This window comes from Ammospiza caudacuta, chromosome 6 (assembly GCF_027887145.1).
Source record: "Ammospiza caudacuta isolate bAmmCau1 chromosome 6, bAmmCau1.pri, whole genome shotgun sequence".
Classification (NCBI taxonomy): domain Eukaryota; kingdom Metazoa; phylum Chordata; class Aves; order Passeriformes; family Passerellidae; genus Ammospiza; species Ammospiza caudacuta.
This window is the reverse complement of record NC_080598.1, coordinates 58,787,428-58,807,375: the sequence shown is the minus strand read 5'-3', so window position 1 is coordinate 58,807,375 and position 19,948 is coordinate 58,787,428. Positions and strand designations below refer to the sequence as shown.

The 19,948-nt window shown below is 41.7% G+C and overlaps 1 protein-coding gene across 1 annotated transcript in view; it reads left to right on the top strand.

The window, feature by feature from the left end:
* The window catches only part of BRF1 (BRF1 RNA polymerase III transcription initiation factor subunit), a 173,018-nt gene that overhangs the window by 41,740 nt on the left and 111,330 nt on the right, over positions 1-19,948 (top strand). The window contains exon 3 of the mRNA XM_058806564.1: positions 906-1,079. Coding sequence (XP_058662547.1) covers positions 906-1,079 — 174 coding nt within the window. The remainder of the gene's footprint in view (positions 1-905; positions 1,080-19,948) is intronic.

Below are 19,948 nucleotides of genomic sequence, written 5' to 3'. Positions count from 1 at the left end.
GCACACTGAATGAAAGGATTTTTCTTGATGTGCTGTCTGACCCCGTATGCTGAGGAACTCGAGTGCTCAGTTTTCCTCATGACTTCCCCCATCTTTTTCTTAAGCTGTCTTTTCAGCACATCCTTCTGAAGCTGGGGCTGTGGGGACGGGCTGGACCTTGCTTCCCGCATCTGTCCCAGCAGCTGGACCACTTCCTGCCATGAATCATCCCAAACACACTTTTTTCTTTTTATTGTTTTATTTAAGGGTGAAGGCACATTTGTTTCCTGAAGCCACAGGCTGATCTAAGTAGTCTGGCAGACAAGCCTCAAATGAAGGCTGGGGTGTGAACGTGTTTGGAGGAAGGAGGTGCCTCCCATCACTGGGATCATGGGCAAGCCAGGAGCAGAGCTCTGTCCTTGTGGACTTCATTTGTGGTCAGAGGAACAGCAAACTCCATCACTTCTTGGAGAGCTGCAGAAAAACGTCTTCTCTGTTTGCACGTCAGTGTCAAACACACCATGACCTCTGGTTTTTAGCTGCAGCTAATCAAGTGCTAATTGGCAAGTGATGCTAAGGGAGAGGGGCGTAATCTTTTGTCTGAGAAGTCTTGGCTATGGCTTGGATCCTCTGTGGGACTGATGTTTGTGGCTTGGTTTTCCAGAGTTCATTGATTGCATGTGTTTCAATTTTAGCAGTCCAAAACAAGGCTTTTTTCCTTTTTTTTTTTTTTTTTTGTCCTGAGGAGCTCAGCCTGAATAGTTCCTGAAACTTGAGAGGTCACTGTGTTTCACAAAGAGATGAAATCCAAAATCTGCCCCCTTTATTTTGTCTTAAAAAACCGCCCGAACACTAAAAGACCCCAGCCTAAAAACACATTAACAGCATAGTTGTTAAACTATTGTTTTCCTTGTTAATTTTCCTAGGGAAGCGTCAGATTCACCACTTGGGAAACCAGCTCCAACTCAATCAGCACTGCCTGGATACTGCCTTCAATTTTTTCAAGATGGCTGTGAGCAAACATCTGACTCGGGGCAGAAAGAGGACCCACGTCATCGCTGCCTGTCTCTACCTGGTGTGCAGGACAGAGGGAACTCCTCGTATCCTTTCACTGTTAGAAAATATCAATAAATAGAAGACTCACTTTTAGCAAGTCAACTATCCCAGTCAGACCTTGTTTCGGAATGTGGAAAGGTAAGTGTTCAAGAGCTAGCTTGGTCGTGGCTGGGTTTATACATGGAAGTGAATGGGAGTGTTTCCCATGGTTCAAGTAAATTTGTTCCCTGTCTAAATGTGCAATACTTAGTATTTAATGCTACAAATGTCCCTCTGCCTCTCATCATTAACTCTGAATTTCTTCTTTCACAACATTTGCTTCAAGTATAAAATTGCACTTCCCCTGTGCTTTGCTAGGGTTTATTATTTGTGGACTTTTTTTTTTTGTTTGTTTATTTTGTTTTTCTCTTTTAATGTAAATGACAGTTATCCCCAAAACTTCTGCAGTGTCAGCATCAAAGAACAGATTAGAATTCCAGTGGGTTTTTGATCAACATACTTGGATTTCCTTCTTCTCATACTTGCAGGAAGGACAGTATCAGTCCTGTTTTAGTGCTTGAAAAAAAAAAATTCATAAATTCTGAAATTTGCTCAAAAATCATACAGGAAATCAAACCTGTACACCAGGCTGGAGGTGCACACAGGACAGATTTTCAAGTGAGTACTCCCTGCTTTACCATCCCTTTTTTGTCTTGGGGAACTTAATTAAAATCCACATAAGCTTTAAATACTGATGACCGTCCAAATTAATTTGTTTTATAAATTTTTATTTCTTGTTTTATATATTTTTATTTCTTTAATGTTGTATTTTAGTTGCTGGAATTCAGAGTTTAATATCAAACAATCACTTCTGTTGCTCTGGCTCTGAGCAACCTGGTCTAGTGAAAGGTGTCCCTCCCTATGGCAGGGGTATTGGGACTGGATGTATTTTAAGGCTCCTTCCAACCCCCAAACCATTCTCTCATTTTATCATTCTACAATTCTGTGTTTGGTTTCTTTCTACTTTAAAATAATATATTCACATCTTCAGTATTCTGATTTGATGCTTTTAATAGATTGCTGCTCTCATTCTATATTTTTGCAGTTGAACAGTTTAGCTTTCTTTTTAAGACTGAGATGATTTTTTTTGTCGTTTCAGAAAATATATTCAGTATTCTAAAAGTAGTACTTTCTGATCTTGTAGTAGTGTTGTGGTAATTGTATTTGCATGTTTTAAAAAAATATGGTTTCGCAGGAATAATGGAATTAAAAGGCAGGCTTGCCTATTACACTGTTTTTTTCCTACTGTAAAGTCTCCATGTGAACTTTGAACATTAGCACTCTATCACTGCCATAAAGATAGTGTTGATTTTAAGGTGTTACCAGTATTTTGATAATGTATCTTCCGGGTAACTGCCTGAAAGAGGGTGGAATTAGATTAGCTATTAAAAAATTCTTTACAGTGAGGAAACTGAGGGCTTGGCACAGGTTGCCCAGAGCAGCTGTGGCTGCCCCATCCCTGGGACTGTTCAAGGCCAGGCTGGATGGGGCTTAAACAACCTGGTCTGCTGGAAGGTGTCCCTGCCCACAGCAGGGATGTTGAAAATGAGTTATCTCAAAGATCCCTTTTATGATTCTGTCTTATATTTATGCTCATGTCATGTTCAAAGTAATTTTTTTACAGTTGTTATTTGATACTTCTGAATGATAGCCCAGCTGTAATTTCCAAATCCATTTTTCCCCACTGATAGGGATAAAAAGCATTTGAAGAAGTGAGGGCTGTAAGAGGCAGGTAGGTGCACTGCAATGTTCAGCCATCTGTGCAGCAAGTGCAGCTAACGTAGCAAACAAATAAAGCAAAAATAATTTAATTCTTTATTAACCTTCTCCAAAGTATTTCAGCATGTATCTCACTTATGTGCAAGATGTACTGATCTGGTTGACACTTAATAAATCCCTAAATGAATCTCCCAGCTTTCTTTGTTAAATGGAGATAATGTCCTGTGTGACACTTCACATAAAATACTAGGACTAAAGTATGAGTAAAACTGCCAAGATGAGTTTTGTCTTTCTCTATCAATAATATCCACCCTCATTTGCACACATACTGTGCTGCCTGGGAATGCAAAGGTTGTTGCACATGTCCATAAAGCTCAACTTTTTTAGGGTTTTTCTTTTTTTTTTTTTTTTTTTTTTAATCCATTAGATAAACCTCATTTTGTCATTGATATTAAGAGTTTAACCTTTGTCACTTTGGGAGAGGGAGTTCATTCAACTTCTGCCTCTGTTCTGCTATGGTTTTTTTGTTTGTTTTGTTTTGTATTACTATTTAAAATCCAGTGTAGTTTAAAAAATAAAGTCCATAATTTAAAAAATAAATTATGGACTCTCAACACTGAAATACAAATTCCTTTTTTGGTATCTTTTCCTTTCAGAAGAAACTTGAAAACCTGAGGGCCACGGGTGCAAATTGCTGACCTTTGAAATTTGAATATGTTCAAGGCTCTGTAGATTAATTATGATGATCATTATCAGCATGTTATAATTGTTCCCAGCTTCAATCTGGCTCTACAGGCCTGGGCCATGGGAGGCAGGTGTGCTCCCAGGGCCTTTGGAGCACAGGGGCCAAGAGCAGGTGTAGGGAGGATGGCCATGGGACAAAGTGCTTTAACAAAAATTAAAATCCATATTCAGGGTAATGAACTTGGCATTGGTTTTGTTGTTCTGGAGAAGGTGACGAGGAGGGTTTGGAAAAGGGAGCAGTACACTGAATAATTCTGTACAAAGGGGAATTGCAGTATTTTTAACACTTCAACATTTAAATACTCTGCTCAGCCACGTTCCTGAGTTAAAGTGTTCATTGGTATTGTGTTCATTCCAGAATTCTAACAAAGAAATGGGAGAGAAATTTAGAAAAGGAAGCTAAAAACTAAAGATTGGTGAAGTATTTTAGAGGAAAGAGGTGACATGGAAGAAGTAGCAAAGGGCAGCAGCATCCTCAAAACTGAGGGACAGTTCAGTAATTTTGGGTGGCCCAAATGAGTTATCCAAGTGACCTGGGAGTTGTGGAGGCAAGAGATGTTACCTGGGAACAGAACAGTGTTAGCAGTGGGAGACATCAAGTTTCTGAAAAAGTTGTGTGGTAGAAGGAGCAAAAATGCCTGGGGAGGTATGGGGAGATGTAGTAGGGGACTGAAGTGACAAGAAATGTTGTGTTCTTGTGGCAGAACCAAAGGAGTGGGAAGCATTTGGAGAGGGAAAAGAGAATGTAATTGTGTCTGCAAGTTCACTTTGAGGGAGTGGAATGTATTTATCTGACATGATTATCTGCTTAGTCTTCTTTTTTTCATAATGTACATGTCGCCAGCCAGCCTCTGTGAAAATGTGGAGAATACTTTGGCCAAGTCTGCTAGTGCGGTCTGAATTATGCCTGAATAAACCTCAGCCTGAAACAGGAAAACATTATGTTCTCCTTGGTTCTTATGTATTATTTCATTAATGCAAAAATGCAAAATATTCTGGTAACTCAAGTTTTTTTGATCTGAAAAAATAGTTCCACAACTTAAGGAGAAAATAAAAATTTATTAATCTGAAGAGCAGCTTTTATTTGTAATCCTTTGCAAAGTTTTGTATGTATTAGTTGAGATGTGAATTGATTTTGCATCAGTTTATGGTTTTTATTAGGTTATGTGACACAAACCCCCATAGTTTTTCATTTGCCTTCCTTTATTGCTTGTCAGTGTTAATGTTTTCCAGGGAAAACAGCTTGCTAAAATATTAGCTGGATCTGGGAGGTGTTTCATCCTTCTGATGAGTTGCCTATAAAAACTTCAGTTTATTATTCTCTGTATAAAATGTGTGAATGTGTCTGTATTATCAATGTCAGAAGTAAAGATATAATGCAAAAAGTCCATCTGAAGGAGCCAGTGGTTTTTAGACCCTCAGGTGTGATGGAAGCTGTTGTCCCTGTCCCAGGGACTGAGTGATGCTGAGCCTTTCCAGTGACGTCTGACTTTGTCTGGCACTGCCAGCGCTCTGGGCACTTCAGGCTCTGCCTTTTGATTTGTTCCTTGGAATAGCAACAGCCCAGAGTTGTTTCTCTCTGATGTTTTGAACAGCTTTTCCACTCCTGCCCATGTCAGAATGGAAACAAAGGGACTTTAGCTGGTCCCACCGTTCCCGAGAGAGGGAATTTGGGAAGAGCCAGGCAGGGTGTCTGAGGGACCTATGGGCTCAGCTGTCACCTGTGCCTGCCCCAGGCTCACTCAGGGACAATGACAGCCTGGCCAGCATTTTCCAGGTTGGGACATCAGTCATCAGTTTGTTTTAATCAAGGAACATTTCATTCTGTTTGTGATCCTGTTACTGTACACAGCAGTTAGAAAAACTGCACAACTGTCCACTCCTTTGTGTAATGTTTTCCAGTGCTACCACCTGGGGTCTTTCATAGCAGCATTTTGCATGGAAAGAGTCTTTTATCCCACACACACATACACCTTTTTTATACTATTTATTTATTCTTTTCCTTTGAAGCTCACTGAAAAATGCACCTTTAGTTGTAAACCAAATCCTGTCTTTTCAGAGCCTAGTAAATAAAACCTTTTCCACATGAGAAGAGTCCCTGCAAATTTCCCTCACTAGCTATCTTGTGGAAATATAATAAAGGTAAATTCAGGGCAGGTTTTTCTCCCTCCAGTAAAGCTGATCAGTCTCAATGGTGGGGGCTCTGGGCTGGGCAGCCTCTGAGACTGAGGTTGAATTATTCAGGGGGTTTTTGGTAGCATTTTTTTGTCAGAGAACAGAGGTGGGATCCTCCTGGGGTCAGACCAAGGCAGCCAAGTGAGGCCTCTCTCCTGAGTTGTTTGCAAAAGAACATTTCTGAGAAATGTATAAGAAAAATAACCTCCTCAGTTTGGGTGTGGGGAGCAGAAGGCTTTTAGGAGAACCTTTGGTGCCTACAAGTCTTTGAGATGTAAACTTGAGCTGGGTGGGAAAGCACAAGGAGCTTTTCCTCCCTGGCTTCCTGTGCCCCGGGAACCTCCCTTTTGTTTGAGGGAGGATCACGAAGGCATTGCCGGATCCCAGCAGGCAAGAAGGGTTTGGGAAAAAGCTGGGCAGCTGAATGGGGCAGCACTTTGTTATTTCCTATCTGTCTACAGTACTTGTACTTTATTGCCAAGCTATTTGAAAGTCTCCTGCTTTAATGTGTTTATTTTCATGTCGCAGAAAGGGAAGTTGCGAGTATTTATCTTCATTTCCAGGTGCAGAACTGAGGCTAAGTGACACATTCAGAGTTACCCAGAAAATCTGTGATGCAATGAGGAACTGGTCTCTTTAATCCTTGCTCAGGCAGCAGCTCCTGGGCTTTTCTACCATGTTGGTCTTTGCAAGAGGAGTTCAGCTAATTCCCTGCAAGCTTCAGCAGCTCTGTCAGCTCCATGTGGTCTGGGGAAGCTTTGTACAGCCTCGCCATGAGAACCTTTGATGGATTCAATCTTTGTTTCTCTACTAACCCTTCAAGGTCTGTCTTTGCAAGGAAAAGGGCAAGACTTCCTTTTTTATTAGAAATGAAAAATTATATCTCCAGCAATCTTTTGACCTCTACTAAAACTTCCTGGAGCCAGCAGGCCTTAGTGTTCCTGATTAAAAAGTTAACTTTTGAAATTAGGCTTTAATCAAGAAAATTTTAAAGCTGTGGTTAGGGAGGTTAATAAAACCAGTTTCTATTTCTCTCTGGTTAAGGACTTTCTTTTTAGTAACTGACCTTTTACTTTTTTTTTTTTCTTAACTGGTCTTGCATTGAAAATGTGTTTTGTTCAAGTGTGGAGTGTGACAAGGACATATGAGAATAAAAATGGATTTTAAATTGCATGGTTAAAATACCTATAATATTTACTGAGGCAAATTACTTAATTTCAGTGTGTGGAAAGAGATGCCAAGATCTTCACAGTAAGTTAAATAGAATATTTTCAGTTGGAACTGTCCAACTGCTTGACCAGTTCAGGGCTGACCAAAAGTTATACCATGTTGTTAAGGGCATTTTCCAAATGCTTCTTAAGCACTGACAGCCTGGGGGCTTTGACCATCTCTCTAGGAACCTTGTTCCAGTGTTTGACCACATTCTTGGTGGAGAAATGTTTCCTAATGAAGCATTTGCTTGAACTTGAAGGCTTGCAAAACCCTTGTTCACTTAATTTCAAAATGAAGCCTTAAAATTGCTGTGTTTTTAGCAGATGGATTTTAGCTGGAAGAGCTTCATCTATTAAGGAAAAATTGCTGCCTTAAATAGGGTGTGTCTGTTGTTGCCCCATGTCATTTACATAGATTTCCAAAGAGTTAGGTGTTTAGTAATGCTTGGCTTTTGAGATCATTCCTGTTTAGTACCACATGAGCAAATGCTGGAGAATAGGGAAGAGGGCAGCCAGGGACAGCAATAGAAATTTAATTTCTGCACCTTAATTTCTCCCCATCACCCTCTCCTCCAGCCAGGGCTAGATCTGCTGAATTTCAACAGCAGGGCTCATGACCTGAAGCCTGCATATCATATCCAGTCTGCTTTTCCATGGAATGAAGCAGAATCATATAATCTTTCACTTGCAGTGCTGCCTCACACATTTTTTTCCCTGTAAAGAAGGATGTGTACAGCAAGTGTGGTGCTGAGAGAATCACGTGTTTTGTGTTTCCAGTTGCTGGGAAAGTAAAATTTTCCTTTCCATGTGCTCATTGACATCATGTATTCCACTGTGTGGCTCTGTCCTCTTCCCTGCTGCATCCCCTTACTGCCAGGGCTGCTCATGGGTGGGCAGCAGTGGGGCAGAAGGAGCCTCTCAGATATCTCACCTGGCCTCCAGCTGTGTTGCAGAAGAGCCTGTGTTTCCTCTGGATGCCTTTGTAGCATCTGAAGTGGTGCTGGGTGCTTGAATTGCTCCACTTGTGTCTGGTGCTTTGCAGTGTTTTTAATTTTAAAGAGAATTCCTTCTTGAGGAGATAATAACCTGAAGCCTTTCAAACTGGTTGTGTGGCTCTGCACCCTGGGGGACAGGGCTGGGGACATGATTAGTGGCCCTCAGGTTCTCCTCTCATCCCTTGGAGGGGAAAGGCATAAACCTGAGTCAGATGTGGCAGGAGAACAGTGAGTGTGATTGCTGACTGGAATTATCCTGCAGGGTGCCCTGCTCTGGAATCATCGCGGCTTTCTGCTGGGAGCCTGCAATTTTAATGTGGAGATTCTGTACTTGGGTGATTTCCTTTGTTCCTTTGAGATGCTGAAAATATAAAAGGGGAAGGGAACTTTACATTGTGGTTTGTGTCAACTCAACATCTGACTGTTTAAATCCTTGTGCTAAATGCCCATCACGAATGCTGCAGGGAGGGAGGGGAAAAGCTGCTGTAAGTGCAGTAGTGATAATTGACCCACTTAAGAGAGCTGCTCTAATTTTGCATGTTACAGCATCCTGGAAATTCAGATAAGAATGTTGATCTCTCCAGCTAATAGGATTTCTAAATATATCATCCAAAAGTAGCAGGAGGACTGCAATTTTGCACGCATATGTGTGTGCTCAGGCTAGTGTTTTGTTTAAGAACTGCACACTCTGAAAATTTGCTTTTCTGTTCACTTGTTACTAACTCTGGATAAAATAGAGCTTGACCTTTGGTCCTGCCAAGGGGAGACCTGATCATGCTCCATTAAATTCACTGATGAAATTCTCACCAGCTTTTGTGTAGAGGGGTGACCAACTTTTTCCTTTCAGGATGTTGGTACACAGCAGGTGGCTCAAATTGTCAGCTTTTCCATAATGCAGCATTAAACAAACCATCTGCAGAGATGGAGAGGGGGACAGGGTCACAAGATGGCCTATCAAGATTACAGGTTTTGGCTGGTGTTGATGGCTTTGTTTTCTTCATTTAAGGGAAATTTTGAACAGTAGAGGTCAAAATATTACTCTTTTGAAATCTGTCTGCAGAAATACTTTATTGCTTTGCAGAGCAGAGTGTTTCAAGCCTCTCTCTGGGCAGATTTTTCTCAAAGCACAGCACTGGAGTGGCCTCACATCCAGTCCTGGGTGCAGTTTTGGACACCACAATATAAAAAAGACATGAAGTTGTGAGAGTGTCTAAAGGAGGGCCATGAGGATGGTGAGCAGCTGTGAGGAGAGGCCGCACGAGGGACAGCTGAGGTCTTGGGTGCTGTTCAGCCTGGAAAAGAGGAGGCTGAGGGGAGACCTCATTGCAGCCTAAAACTTCCTCGTGGGGGAGCAGGAGGGGCAGACACTGATGTCCTTTCTGTGGTGACAGTGACAGGACCCAAGGGAATGGCCTGAAGCTGTGGCAGGGGAGGTTTAGGTTGGATATCAGGATCTTCACCTAGAGAGTGAAGGGCACTGGAACAGCTCCCCAGGGAAGTGATCACAGCACAAAGCCTGGCAGAGCTCAAGAAATGCTTGGACAGTGCTCTTGGACATACAGTGTGATTCTTGAGGTGTCTTGTGCAGGGCTAGGAGTTGGACTTTGATGATTCTTGTGGGCCCTGTTGCACTCAGGATGTTCTGTGGCTGCTGAAAACCTTGGGGTTTACAATCAGTAGAGCTGCTGCACTTACATTGTTTTAATTCTGGTGGTCCTTTGCCCATCATACCTTCCCAAACAAGAATCACTGTTGCCTTTTGAAATGAAGGGACAGGATTCTGGGATAGGTTCACTGCAGCCTTTGTGACTCTGGGCTTGAATTACATGATGTGTGGGTAGGAGAAGTGTTTGGCAACCCTGTGCTCCATCACCACGTCAGGCCTTGTGTAACTCATAAATACTTACAGCAGAAACATCTGAGCCAGATTTTTAATGTGTGCAATACTGGACTGTTATTGCATGAATAAAAATAATAATTAATGAAATGAATTGCATGATCTGTCTTCTTAGTAATTAGCTTCCAGTTTGGGGTGTCTGAACTGATGAGACATTCTCATGGTAAAGGTGAAACAAGGAGAGAACCAGAAGCAGGGAGTGGGAGAGAGACAAACACATCAGTAATTCTGGGGTAGAAATAGAAGGGGCAGCTCTCACTGGCAGCACTGAGGGGGTGAAGCTGAAAGGTGGTGGCAAAGGCAGGAGGGATAACACAGGAACAACGTCAGGATGAGTTCTGGGTGATGGATGAGGGGAGGGAAGTGTGATGGCAGAGAGGCCTCCTTCCAGGGAAACAAATACAAAGGAGGGATGATAAGGAAGGGATCACACCTCTGATGTCTTTGACCTTCAGCGATCCTTGCGTGCTTGTGAAAATAAATATTTAACAATCTTATTAAAGCTTGTTTAAAAGAGGAAATAATTAAGTTGGCTCTCTGCTTAATACAGTTTATCTCTGCATCTGAATTTTGGGGCTTATGTCAGCAAAAGCAGAATTATAACTGGGTGGTGTTTTGACCTGATGGGAGCTAATATGTTGCTAACACCAGCTGAATAAAAACAGTGGGGTACAGCCTGTCATTGTGCAGCACATTCTTGCTTTTGTCAGAGGATGTGCTGGATATGGTGTGGAATGAGGAGGAGACTCTTCCCCTTCCTTTCCTACATGGCCATGCTCCTCTTAAGGAAAAAAAAGAAAAAAAAAAGAAAAAGAAAAAAAGCATTACCTGATGTTAAATCCTGATAGCGAATGTGATCAATTATGGTTGATGTTTTTGATTCGGTCACTGAAAAATATTCCTGGTTGTAGCCATCACTAATATTTGATGCATTTTAATACTTTAAAAGTCAATTAGAGAATTAAACGCTTTCTTTCATTAAAATATGAGATTGTGTATTTGAATTTTAATGCAGTAAGAATGCTGCCTCAGAACACAAATTCATTTTATTAGATTAATTAAGATCAGTAATGCAAAATAGGGTGAACAAAAGCCAGTGCTTTGCGACCTATAAGCCCTTCTGTGCTTGCTATCTGCAAATATTTTAGCTTGAGGTTTTCTCAAATTGTGTCCACTTTTATCCTATTCTTAAGTCTTATGCAGCTTTTTCTGTCTTGGCAGTTTTTGATGTCGTAAGAACAAAGTGAAGGTATATCAGAGAAACAATATTACCTGTCAAATTTGTTTTGTAAAAGCAGGATTCATTCTCACACCTGACCCGGCCTTATATCTTGAAAGTGGTCTTGATAATGATTTCTCACATCCTAGTAAAGTATAAGTCTTTTAAAAATGGGTAAAGGTCCTTCTCAAGAGCTGCCTTCTTTCCTTCAGATGTTTGTCACTAGGATTCTGTTTGCATGATGTAATTTTCTTAAACCTCCCACTAGATTTTTTTTGTGATGGAATGAGGAACTGGTCTCTTTATTTTCACAATCAATTTCACAAATCTCTCAATTTTCACAATTGCTTGTCAGTGAAACATTTTTAGCATTTTGTAGCTCATGCCAAGTGCAATGGGGAGCTGAGCCTTTTCTAACTTTCCCCTGCTCCTCTGCCTTTGCGGCGAGCCCGTGTCCTTCCTCGAAGGCAGAGAAAATGTCTTTTCAGTTCAGCTGCCAGACTGGCTCAGTATTGTTGTGAGTATGAATGATGTAATACTCAATCACATGGTGGTATGTCTGCTATTTTCCCCTCTTTGAGAGAGAGAATAATCTTTCCATCTCATCCAGTTTCAAGAGTCTGGGAAAATAGCAGCCTTAAATGAGGCCCAAAAGAACCAAAATCTTGATTTCTTCCAGAGCTTTTCTTTTGAAGCCAGATGTTCCCCATGTCTTCTTTATTTTGACTTGCTAATTGGAAATAAGATGTTAAAGATAACGTGTGCTCTGAAGCTTGTATATTGTGTATTTTATTTGGTTTTAATCCTTTAAACATTTGACAATAAAACATAAATTGCAGAGCTCTCATCTTTACATCAGCTGTAAGTGAATCATTTAAGTTTTCAACATCCTTCCAGTGTGGGAGAAACACAGTAGTCTCAGTGATGTTTTGGCTGCATGTGTTAGTAAAGTGCTATGAGATTTGCTAATCAGTATTTTTTAAATGGAGATATATTGTTATTTCTTCAATGAAAGAGCAGCTTGGTTCCCAAATATAAAGTCTTAGCTTATGCCTAGGCAGGGAGTAGAAATCTTAGTGCTCTTCAGATTCCTTTTGTGTTGATATGCAAGGAGGAACAGTGAACAATATATTTTATGTTGTCATGTATCATAATGGAAAGCAATTTTTGAAGAGGGGGAGATACACAGACTGAAAAAAGAAGGCTTTTAGTGTGGACAAAAAATAGCATGTAATTTCTACTGGACTATAATATTTTTAATATGGAGAGAAGACTGTGCAGTGTAAATGCATATTCAGCAATATGACATGTACTAACTGAAATGGAAAAGTCCTTATTACATAAAAACCAGAACTCCAGACATTGCCTCTGTCTTATTGTCAGGAGAAATTCTCACCTTATCTTTTAGGTTTTATAGTATTTTGCCTTCTGCAATTGCTCTTTTCAACTTTTTATTGTGCCTGTAGTGGCCTTGCAGCTTCCAAGGGAAAACAAAGTTGGTTTTTCATTTCAGGGGCTGTAATGTGTGGCACAACTCTAGGGCAAACAAGGAGCTGGTGTTTCAAATTAGACTGCAGAAAATTGAGAGGTTACCTGAACCTGCTTGCTTCTGAGAAAGCACCACTGTGCTCTTGCTTTGCAAGGATTTTGCCTCATTCTAGTTCACTTGCCTTAAAAATACACTTTTTTTCTTTCCGTAATGAATCCATGGTTTCCAGTGTAATGCTTTTCTGCCTGTCCATCTCTGAAGGCTCTGAGATTATAGATGCTTTTCTTGCTTTTGGACCAAAGAGCTGGGCTGTCTAAATTGAGATTGTTTCTTTTGAAATTTGCCATTGAAATCACCAGTGGATCATCCTTGGTCTCCAGGGAAATGAGGAAAGAAATGCAAAATAATTTTCAGTCATTACTGAGGAACTCTTCTTTTAAAGAGACTCTGGGAGGTTGCAGCTGCTGCCTCTCACTTGGTACCTGGGATCAGAGAACATTCAATTTGTATTTATCTGGAGATCAAAGTTTGGTTTTCCCATGTGAGTGCTTTCAACTTCTGCAGAATCTAGGCTGAATTTTCTTTTCCATTTGAAAACTTGTGGTCCTTAAAGGATCAGTCTTCTAGAGGATGCACCAGCTGGGGTGCATCTGTGCTGCTGTCTCTCAGGGACTCCCAGATCACTGCATTCTTGTCACATCTGGAGGACCCAGTTCATTGCCAATAATTATTTCCAGTGCATATTGAGATTATTAATATTTTTCAGTGGAAAAATATTTTTTTGTCAGTGTCCAGTTTAATATTTATTATCATTCACTTTGACTCCAGACTCTCCCTGTGGCAGAGGAAAGCAACTCAAGTGTTGAATTCTGCTGCTGTTCTCATTCCTCAGACTTTGAATGGGTGGCTTCAGTGTCTCAGCTGTTTCTCACAGTCATTCAATGGTGAAACAAGAGAATGCTCCAGTCCTTGATTTCTGCTGATAATGCTGGCAGCCCTCCCAGCAGAGCTGTGAATTGGTCACTTTTCCTCCTGTTTCAGCTGGGGAATTTGGGAACACCATCAGAAGCAGAGAACATTGCCTGAGAGGCAGTATCCACAACGTGAGGGCAGCATCAAAAAAAGAAGCTTCAAAATGTAGCTTGACAAAAGTGTTTTATTGCAACAGTCCTGCCTACTGACAGGCTCTAGGGTAGGATGAAAGACAATACAGGGTATTTTCCACTCCAGCAGTCAGAGGTGTGATACAGGGAAATGTTTGTACAGGTAATGTATCTGAAGGTGATGAAATATGTAGAAAAGCCTGTGTCCTATGCAGGATTGTAGAATAATTTAGATTAGAAGGGGCCTATGGAAGTAATTTCTCCATTCCCTACTTACATCCTCAGAAAATTCCTGAAGCCCTGCTCTGGTTGAATGTTGATTGTCTTTAGCAATGAACATGTCATGTTCTCTCTGGGCTTTACTACCATCATGCCAAAGGGTTTTTTTTTCCAAATATGTAAACAGATTTTTTTCTTGCTACAGTTTGCTTCTGAGAAGAATTTGGCTCCTTGGTGCCCTCTCATTAGGCAGACAGTGTTAGGTGTCCCCTAAAGCCAGGCTGACAAGCCAGGCTCTCTCAGCTTTTCCTTGTAAATCCCATGTTCCAGCCCCTCAACCATGTCAGTGTCACTCTGATGTTCTACTGGAGAGCCCAGATCTGACCAAGGCTCTCCAGGTGCAGCCTCACTGGTAGTCAATGGAGGGGAATATCCACTTCCCTGGGCTGCTGGCTGCACTTTTGCTAACACAGCTCAGTGCCTGTTTGGCCTTTCTCAGTGCAAGAGCCCAGTGCTGGCTGCTGCTCAGCCTTTCTGTGGGATGTGCAGCTCCTTTGTGCCAGCTCTTCTTCCCCTGCTCAGCCCCAGCCAGTGCTGTAGCAAAGGGTTACTCTGTCCTTGCATGTGAGGCTTTTTAGGAAGTTGGAATACAGATGCAGCTCCTGTCAGCCCAGTTCCGCTGCCTCTAAGGTCCCTTGTCAGGACCCAGGACGTCCCTCTGGCTGTCCTGAGCAGCCCAGACCCTGCCAGGGGGCTCAGACACCCTGGCACAGAGCCCAAGATGCCCCTGTGGTTTTGATTATGACCCATGGAGCAAGTTACCAACCTTAGATGAAGATCTGCAAGCCACGAAAAATTAAGTAGAATGATAGTGAATTTATCACAAGGTGGAAAAGTAGATTTTGGGGTTTTTAGAATGGGCATTCAGGGGGGCAAGATGGAGGGATCTGGGCATGTCCAGCCTTTCTCCTCCTTCTTCTTCTTGGCCTCCATCTTCTGAGTGATGCTGGCACTTTTAGATTGGTTTAGAGTAGAAGCTCACTGTCTAACATAGGTGATAGGTATTGGAAAGTAATTGTAAACATTGTACATGTAGTTTTTAGTATAAAGACATAACACTGCCCTGGGGGCAGGCAGAGTGCCTGGACTGTCTTGCTGAGCAAACCTCAGCAGGACAGGAGAAAGAATTTTATAGATAAGGAACAATAAACAACCTTGAGACCGATAAATGAAGAGCTCTGACTCTTTCTTCAAGCTCTGGGCTGGGAAAAGAGACTTTGCAACTTTTCTCGGGGTCACTGTGACCAGCTGGATGCCTGACAGCCCCTCTGAGTGCAGCTCCCCCTGTGCTGCAGGGCTCTCCCAGCTCTGTGCCATCCGCATCCCTGCCTGGGGTGCCTCCCTGTCTCACTGCTGCTGGAGACACCATTGTCCCCAGGGCATGCCTGCAGCAGCTCTCTGCTAATTGCACTTTGTGCTATTAACCACAGCCCTTCAAACCTGGCAGTGCAGCCAATTCAGTGCTTGCCCGGGCCAGCAAGCCAGGCCGTGGTGCCTGAGCAGTTCCATTGCACGGCCCCACCCAAACCGGCTCGGTGTCCCTGAGCTGGTGCTGGCTGGGGCCATGTAGCACTGATGGGTAGGGGACACTTGGCACAGGGTGCAGCTGAGCTGTGTCTCTGCACAGGGCAGGCTTTTTGGTTGGTGCTCTCCATGGAGAATTTCTCTTTGCTCAGAGTCTGGAGCTATCTGTCTTCTGATGGGAAACACAGCAGGGCCTCATTGATACAATTTCAGGTTTTTTTAAAGTACTGGTGACTAAAACCTGTTGCTGGCTTGCACAAACCCCAGATTCACATCTGTAAGGGGAGTTAAAAGCTGAGAGGGGAGTCAGGGCTGAACACTGCCCATTCTCCTTTTGAAGCTGTTGCTGCTGTGCAGTCTGAAACAGGGGAATTGTGAGGCCAGGAAAAAGGCAAACAAGTGGAATCTTTTGTAGGTGAACGGCCAAGCTTAGAGAGGGGGTGGGTGTACCTAGTTCAGCTTCTTTCTCTAAGGTTACTCCTGTGTGTTTATTTTTTTACAAATGTATTAATTATATCTTATTCTCTTGACCTAGTGCATAATCAGTTGTGGCAGTAGGACTGTAATTCCAGTTTGCCTCCTCCCAGCTGAGGGTCCTGTTGGTGGAGGTGTAGAATTTATAGTGTTTTATGGAGAAGGTCAGTATTCTCATGTTCTGATTGGAGAAACTGAGGCATAGAAAGGAAGCAAAATGGCTTGTTCATTAAGATGTAGATATTTTTGTGTCCTGTGTGCATCTATACCTCTTACTGCTGCCTCCCATAGTGTAGGAGCCCTGTTGTACATATTGCTTTGTATTTAATTTTTCTGAGATGCTAGACTATACTTTTCCAAGTATACTGGCTAAATACATTGGAATTTTTAGCTAAATTTTCCAAGAGGAGCAAATTCTGCACTGAGCTTGTTAGCTAAATTCTAAGCTGAATTTATAAATCTCACTAGTGAGAAAAAAGTTATCATTTTTTTGAAAGCTTCGCAAATATGACACAATCAGCGAGCAGCTGTAAACATGAGACTCACAATAGCATTCTCAGTTGTTCAGAGCAGAGCAGTATTTTATGAGCTTGCCATCAGCCTGCTGGATAATGTTATTTGAAATCACACTGCTGGGTTACAATAAAGCTGCTGCAAGACGCCCTGAAAGGCGTCTAAGGAGATCTTTCCCAGCATATCACTGGCAGTTTTTATTTTCCCAGAGGCAGATGATATGTACATCATTACTGACTTTTTTTTGCTTTCTCTCATGAGGAATTCCAGCCACTGAGATAAGTTTACAGCTTCTTAAAAACTGATAATGACAGAGCAGCCTCTGTGCTGTAAGAGAGACGTGAGATAAGTGCTTGCCATTGCTGCGGCGTTCAAAAGAAGATAATAAAAGGATAAAAGTTTAAAACGACACTTCAGGAAAACACCTTATTTTCCAGCTTGATTAAAGCTATTTAATGAATGTTGTTAACTTTTAAGAATGTGGGAAATACCATTTGCAAGTAAATTAACTTCAGTATGTTCACTAACTGATGCTGTGCAACATTGTCTTGAGATGCTTTGAGAGTTCCTGCCTAAGTGAGGGAAATATTGACAGTAATGCCAACAGAATTCCAGTATCTTTGACAAGTGAATTGTACCAGATTGCTTAGTGAATACCCAAGTTTTCAGTAGGATATCAATGTGGATATTCTGTCCCCTTCCTACCCTCCATTCTCCCCCCACATCTTGCCCCAATAAAGAGTTTTCCTTTATCCTTAATGATTCCTTCTTAAAGATGTGTAACCAATAACAAAGGAGTTGACACTCACTTTATCTTTTTTTTTAACACTGATAATGGATACGTGTGCTTACAAAGTGATTTTAGAGCAAATTGATGCAAAATCAAATAAAATATTAAACTGAATAAAGGATTTTAAAGTTATTGTAGGAGGTGCTTAGCTATGTGTGTTGGATAATAGAAGCATGAAAATTAGGACTGTCGTACTTGAAAGGAGTGACTGAATCTGTGATATCTCTTGCATCTCTTTATTGCAATAAGTTCAGGATGCCTCTCAGTTAAGCCCTTTTGCATGTTTTGCACAGGGGGACAGATTTCTTTGTTGATTTGCATAGAAGGGCTGCAGCATGGGTCTTTCAAAGGCAGAGAGCTGGTCTGAAAAAGAATTGTTGCCCATAAAGTTAGTCGTCTGCTGGGGTATTATAGCTGAAATACATTTGAAAGCTTGTTTCTGTGACCTTCTGGGGAGACTTGGGAACCCCAGAGTCAAAATAGCAGACTATTATAGTAGATAGATAATCAGGATATTTCAGAGCATTTTACCAAGGAAGGGGAAGCTGTTATCTTCATTACAAAAACATTATAAAGGATGGAATGTTTTTTGTCGGGCAGTGGCAAAAATGGAAACAGAAATCCAGAGTCCTGAGGCACAGCCAAGAGTCCCTCTGGGTTGTGCCTTTCAATTTCTTGGGAAAGATAGATTCCCAAAGGGAAGCATTTGTTTCCCATCCTTTTGTGTAGATAAAATACAAGGTGTATCAAATGCCTGTGACTGTATTTTCTCTGCTTAATAGATCACCTCAAAGATTTATTCTTGTAATTTAACTCTCTGAAAACTCGCTGCCTTTAAAATCTCAGATATGCAAACTCCTCCCTCCACCTGCTCTATTATGCTGGTTCAAGGACCAAATTGAATTTTGTTCTAGAGAGAAGCTTTTGAGACATAAATTTGTCATAACTTTAAAATCCACTATGTTAGATCCTTGAAGAGAATGTGTCATGTTAAGAATTGTATTCATTTCAAAGTATGATGCATTGCTTTTCCCTAGTCCTGAAAGGTATTTTAAATTGGTATTTGGTATTTTGAAAGTTAGAAGAGCTGTTACATTTCTTTTTAGGTTTTTTATAGTTCTTATTGAGCTTTGCTCAGTTGGGCTGAACAGAAAATATCAGTGAAAGTATCTTCTTACCCTGGCTGTGACAGCTAAAGGCAATGTCTCACTTGTGCATTGCTGGAAGTAGAAGTGAAGATGTGTTTGTGTATTGCATCTTGTCCATAGGTTGGTAACTTCACACTGAGTGCTATCTCAGTGCTTCTGTCTGTTATCATATCCCAAGATATCCTGGAGGTAATTTGAGTTTTCTCCTCTCCTGTTTCCCAATAAACCTCCCTTGAACACTCCTCCAGTGGTACTCTAAAGGGTAAGATGCAGTATTATATAATTTGGTGAAATGCTTTATTAGTAACTCATTTGGGATATGCTGCTATTTATGAACCATAAGGCAGCTCTGAAATACAAACCAAATTCAGCAAACCTCAGTGCTGCTGTGACTTACGTGGTTTTCTGCTACAGTGAGCACGCAGGAAGCTTTTTTTAGGTTTAGTGTAGGCATTTCTTAAGGTGAAAGCGTGGGCTGAGGAATTTTCAACCCACCAATGCAGTGCATCAGTTCAGCTTCATCTGTTTGTATTCATTTTATTGATAATCCCTAAACCAGGCTGCTTGGAGGAGTTCAGCCTCTGTAAGAGTGGGGTGTTGTCCTGACTTCCAGGCCCTGCTGGTGAGCTTGTCCTGAGAGCTGTTTCCATCTCCATGCTGAGTTCAAGTTCTGTAAGAAACACAGGGGATTGGGGAAGTTGCTGTGAGTTACTGTAATGCCTCTAATCAAACTTTGATTACTGCAAGAATAGTAATGAACGGTTTGGCAGCATCTGAGGAAGCATTGCTCCACCCATGCCCCAAGAGAGAGCCAGCCATGCTTGGAGCCATGACACTGACATTTCCCAGGGGAGTGCTGTGGGTGTGAGGGAGGGTGAGAATGCACAGAGCTCTTCCACCTGCCCAGCTGAGGTTTCCTGATCAGCAGGAATGCACCATTAGGAGGAAGGGTATTCCTGTAGTGCCCACTTCCAGAGCACAGGGGCTCCCTTTGGTGCAGCTCAGGTAATGAAAGGGTTCTGCAGCTGTGTGCCAGTGGGCACCTGATGGAAAAGGGTTTGTCATTGTGTTGTGTGATAGATGCAGAGATGGTTCTCTGAAGGCCTTTGAGAGTGGGAAATTTAACACATCCCATTGTTGTACTTCCCACCAAAGGCCATTAAAGAGCCAACAGCCTTGGAAGGGCAAGGATGCAATTAATTCCTTTTGAAGCTGCATTTTCTCTTAAAACAAAGGCTCTAGTGTCAGAATTTTTATTTTTTTTTCTAAATAAGTGACAGTGTTTTATGTGTATGATACTGGATCATGCCTATGCCTGGATAAATCAAATCCACTCACCCTGGCAGAAAAGCAGCATCTGAGTTTGTGTGTGTGTCCCAGTGCAGGGACAACAGCTGCCATGCTCCCATCCCAGCAAGGTCTGCTGAGATAATTCACCCAGGAGCACTTAATACCAGTGCATTTGCCTCAGTGTGGGTATGAAAGCTAAGATGTAACACTTGGCTTCTGGCATGGGAAATGTAAAACATTCTGTGTCCATGGAATTTGGTTTTACTCTGATTTAATTGAGCACTGTAATGCTGCTTTTTTAAGA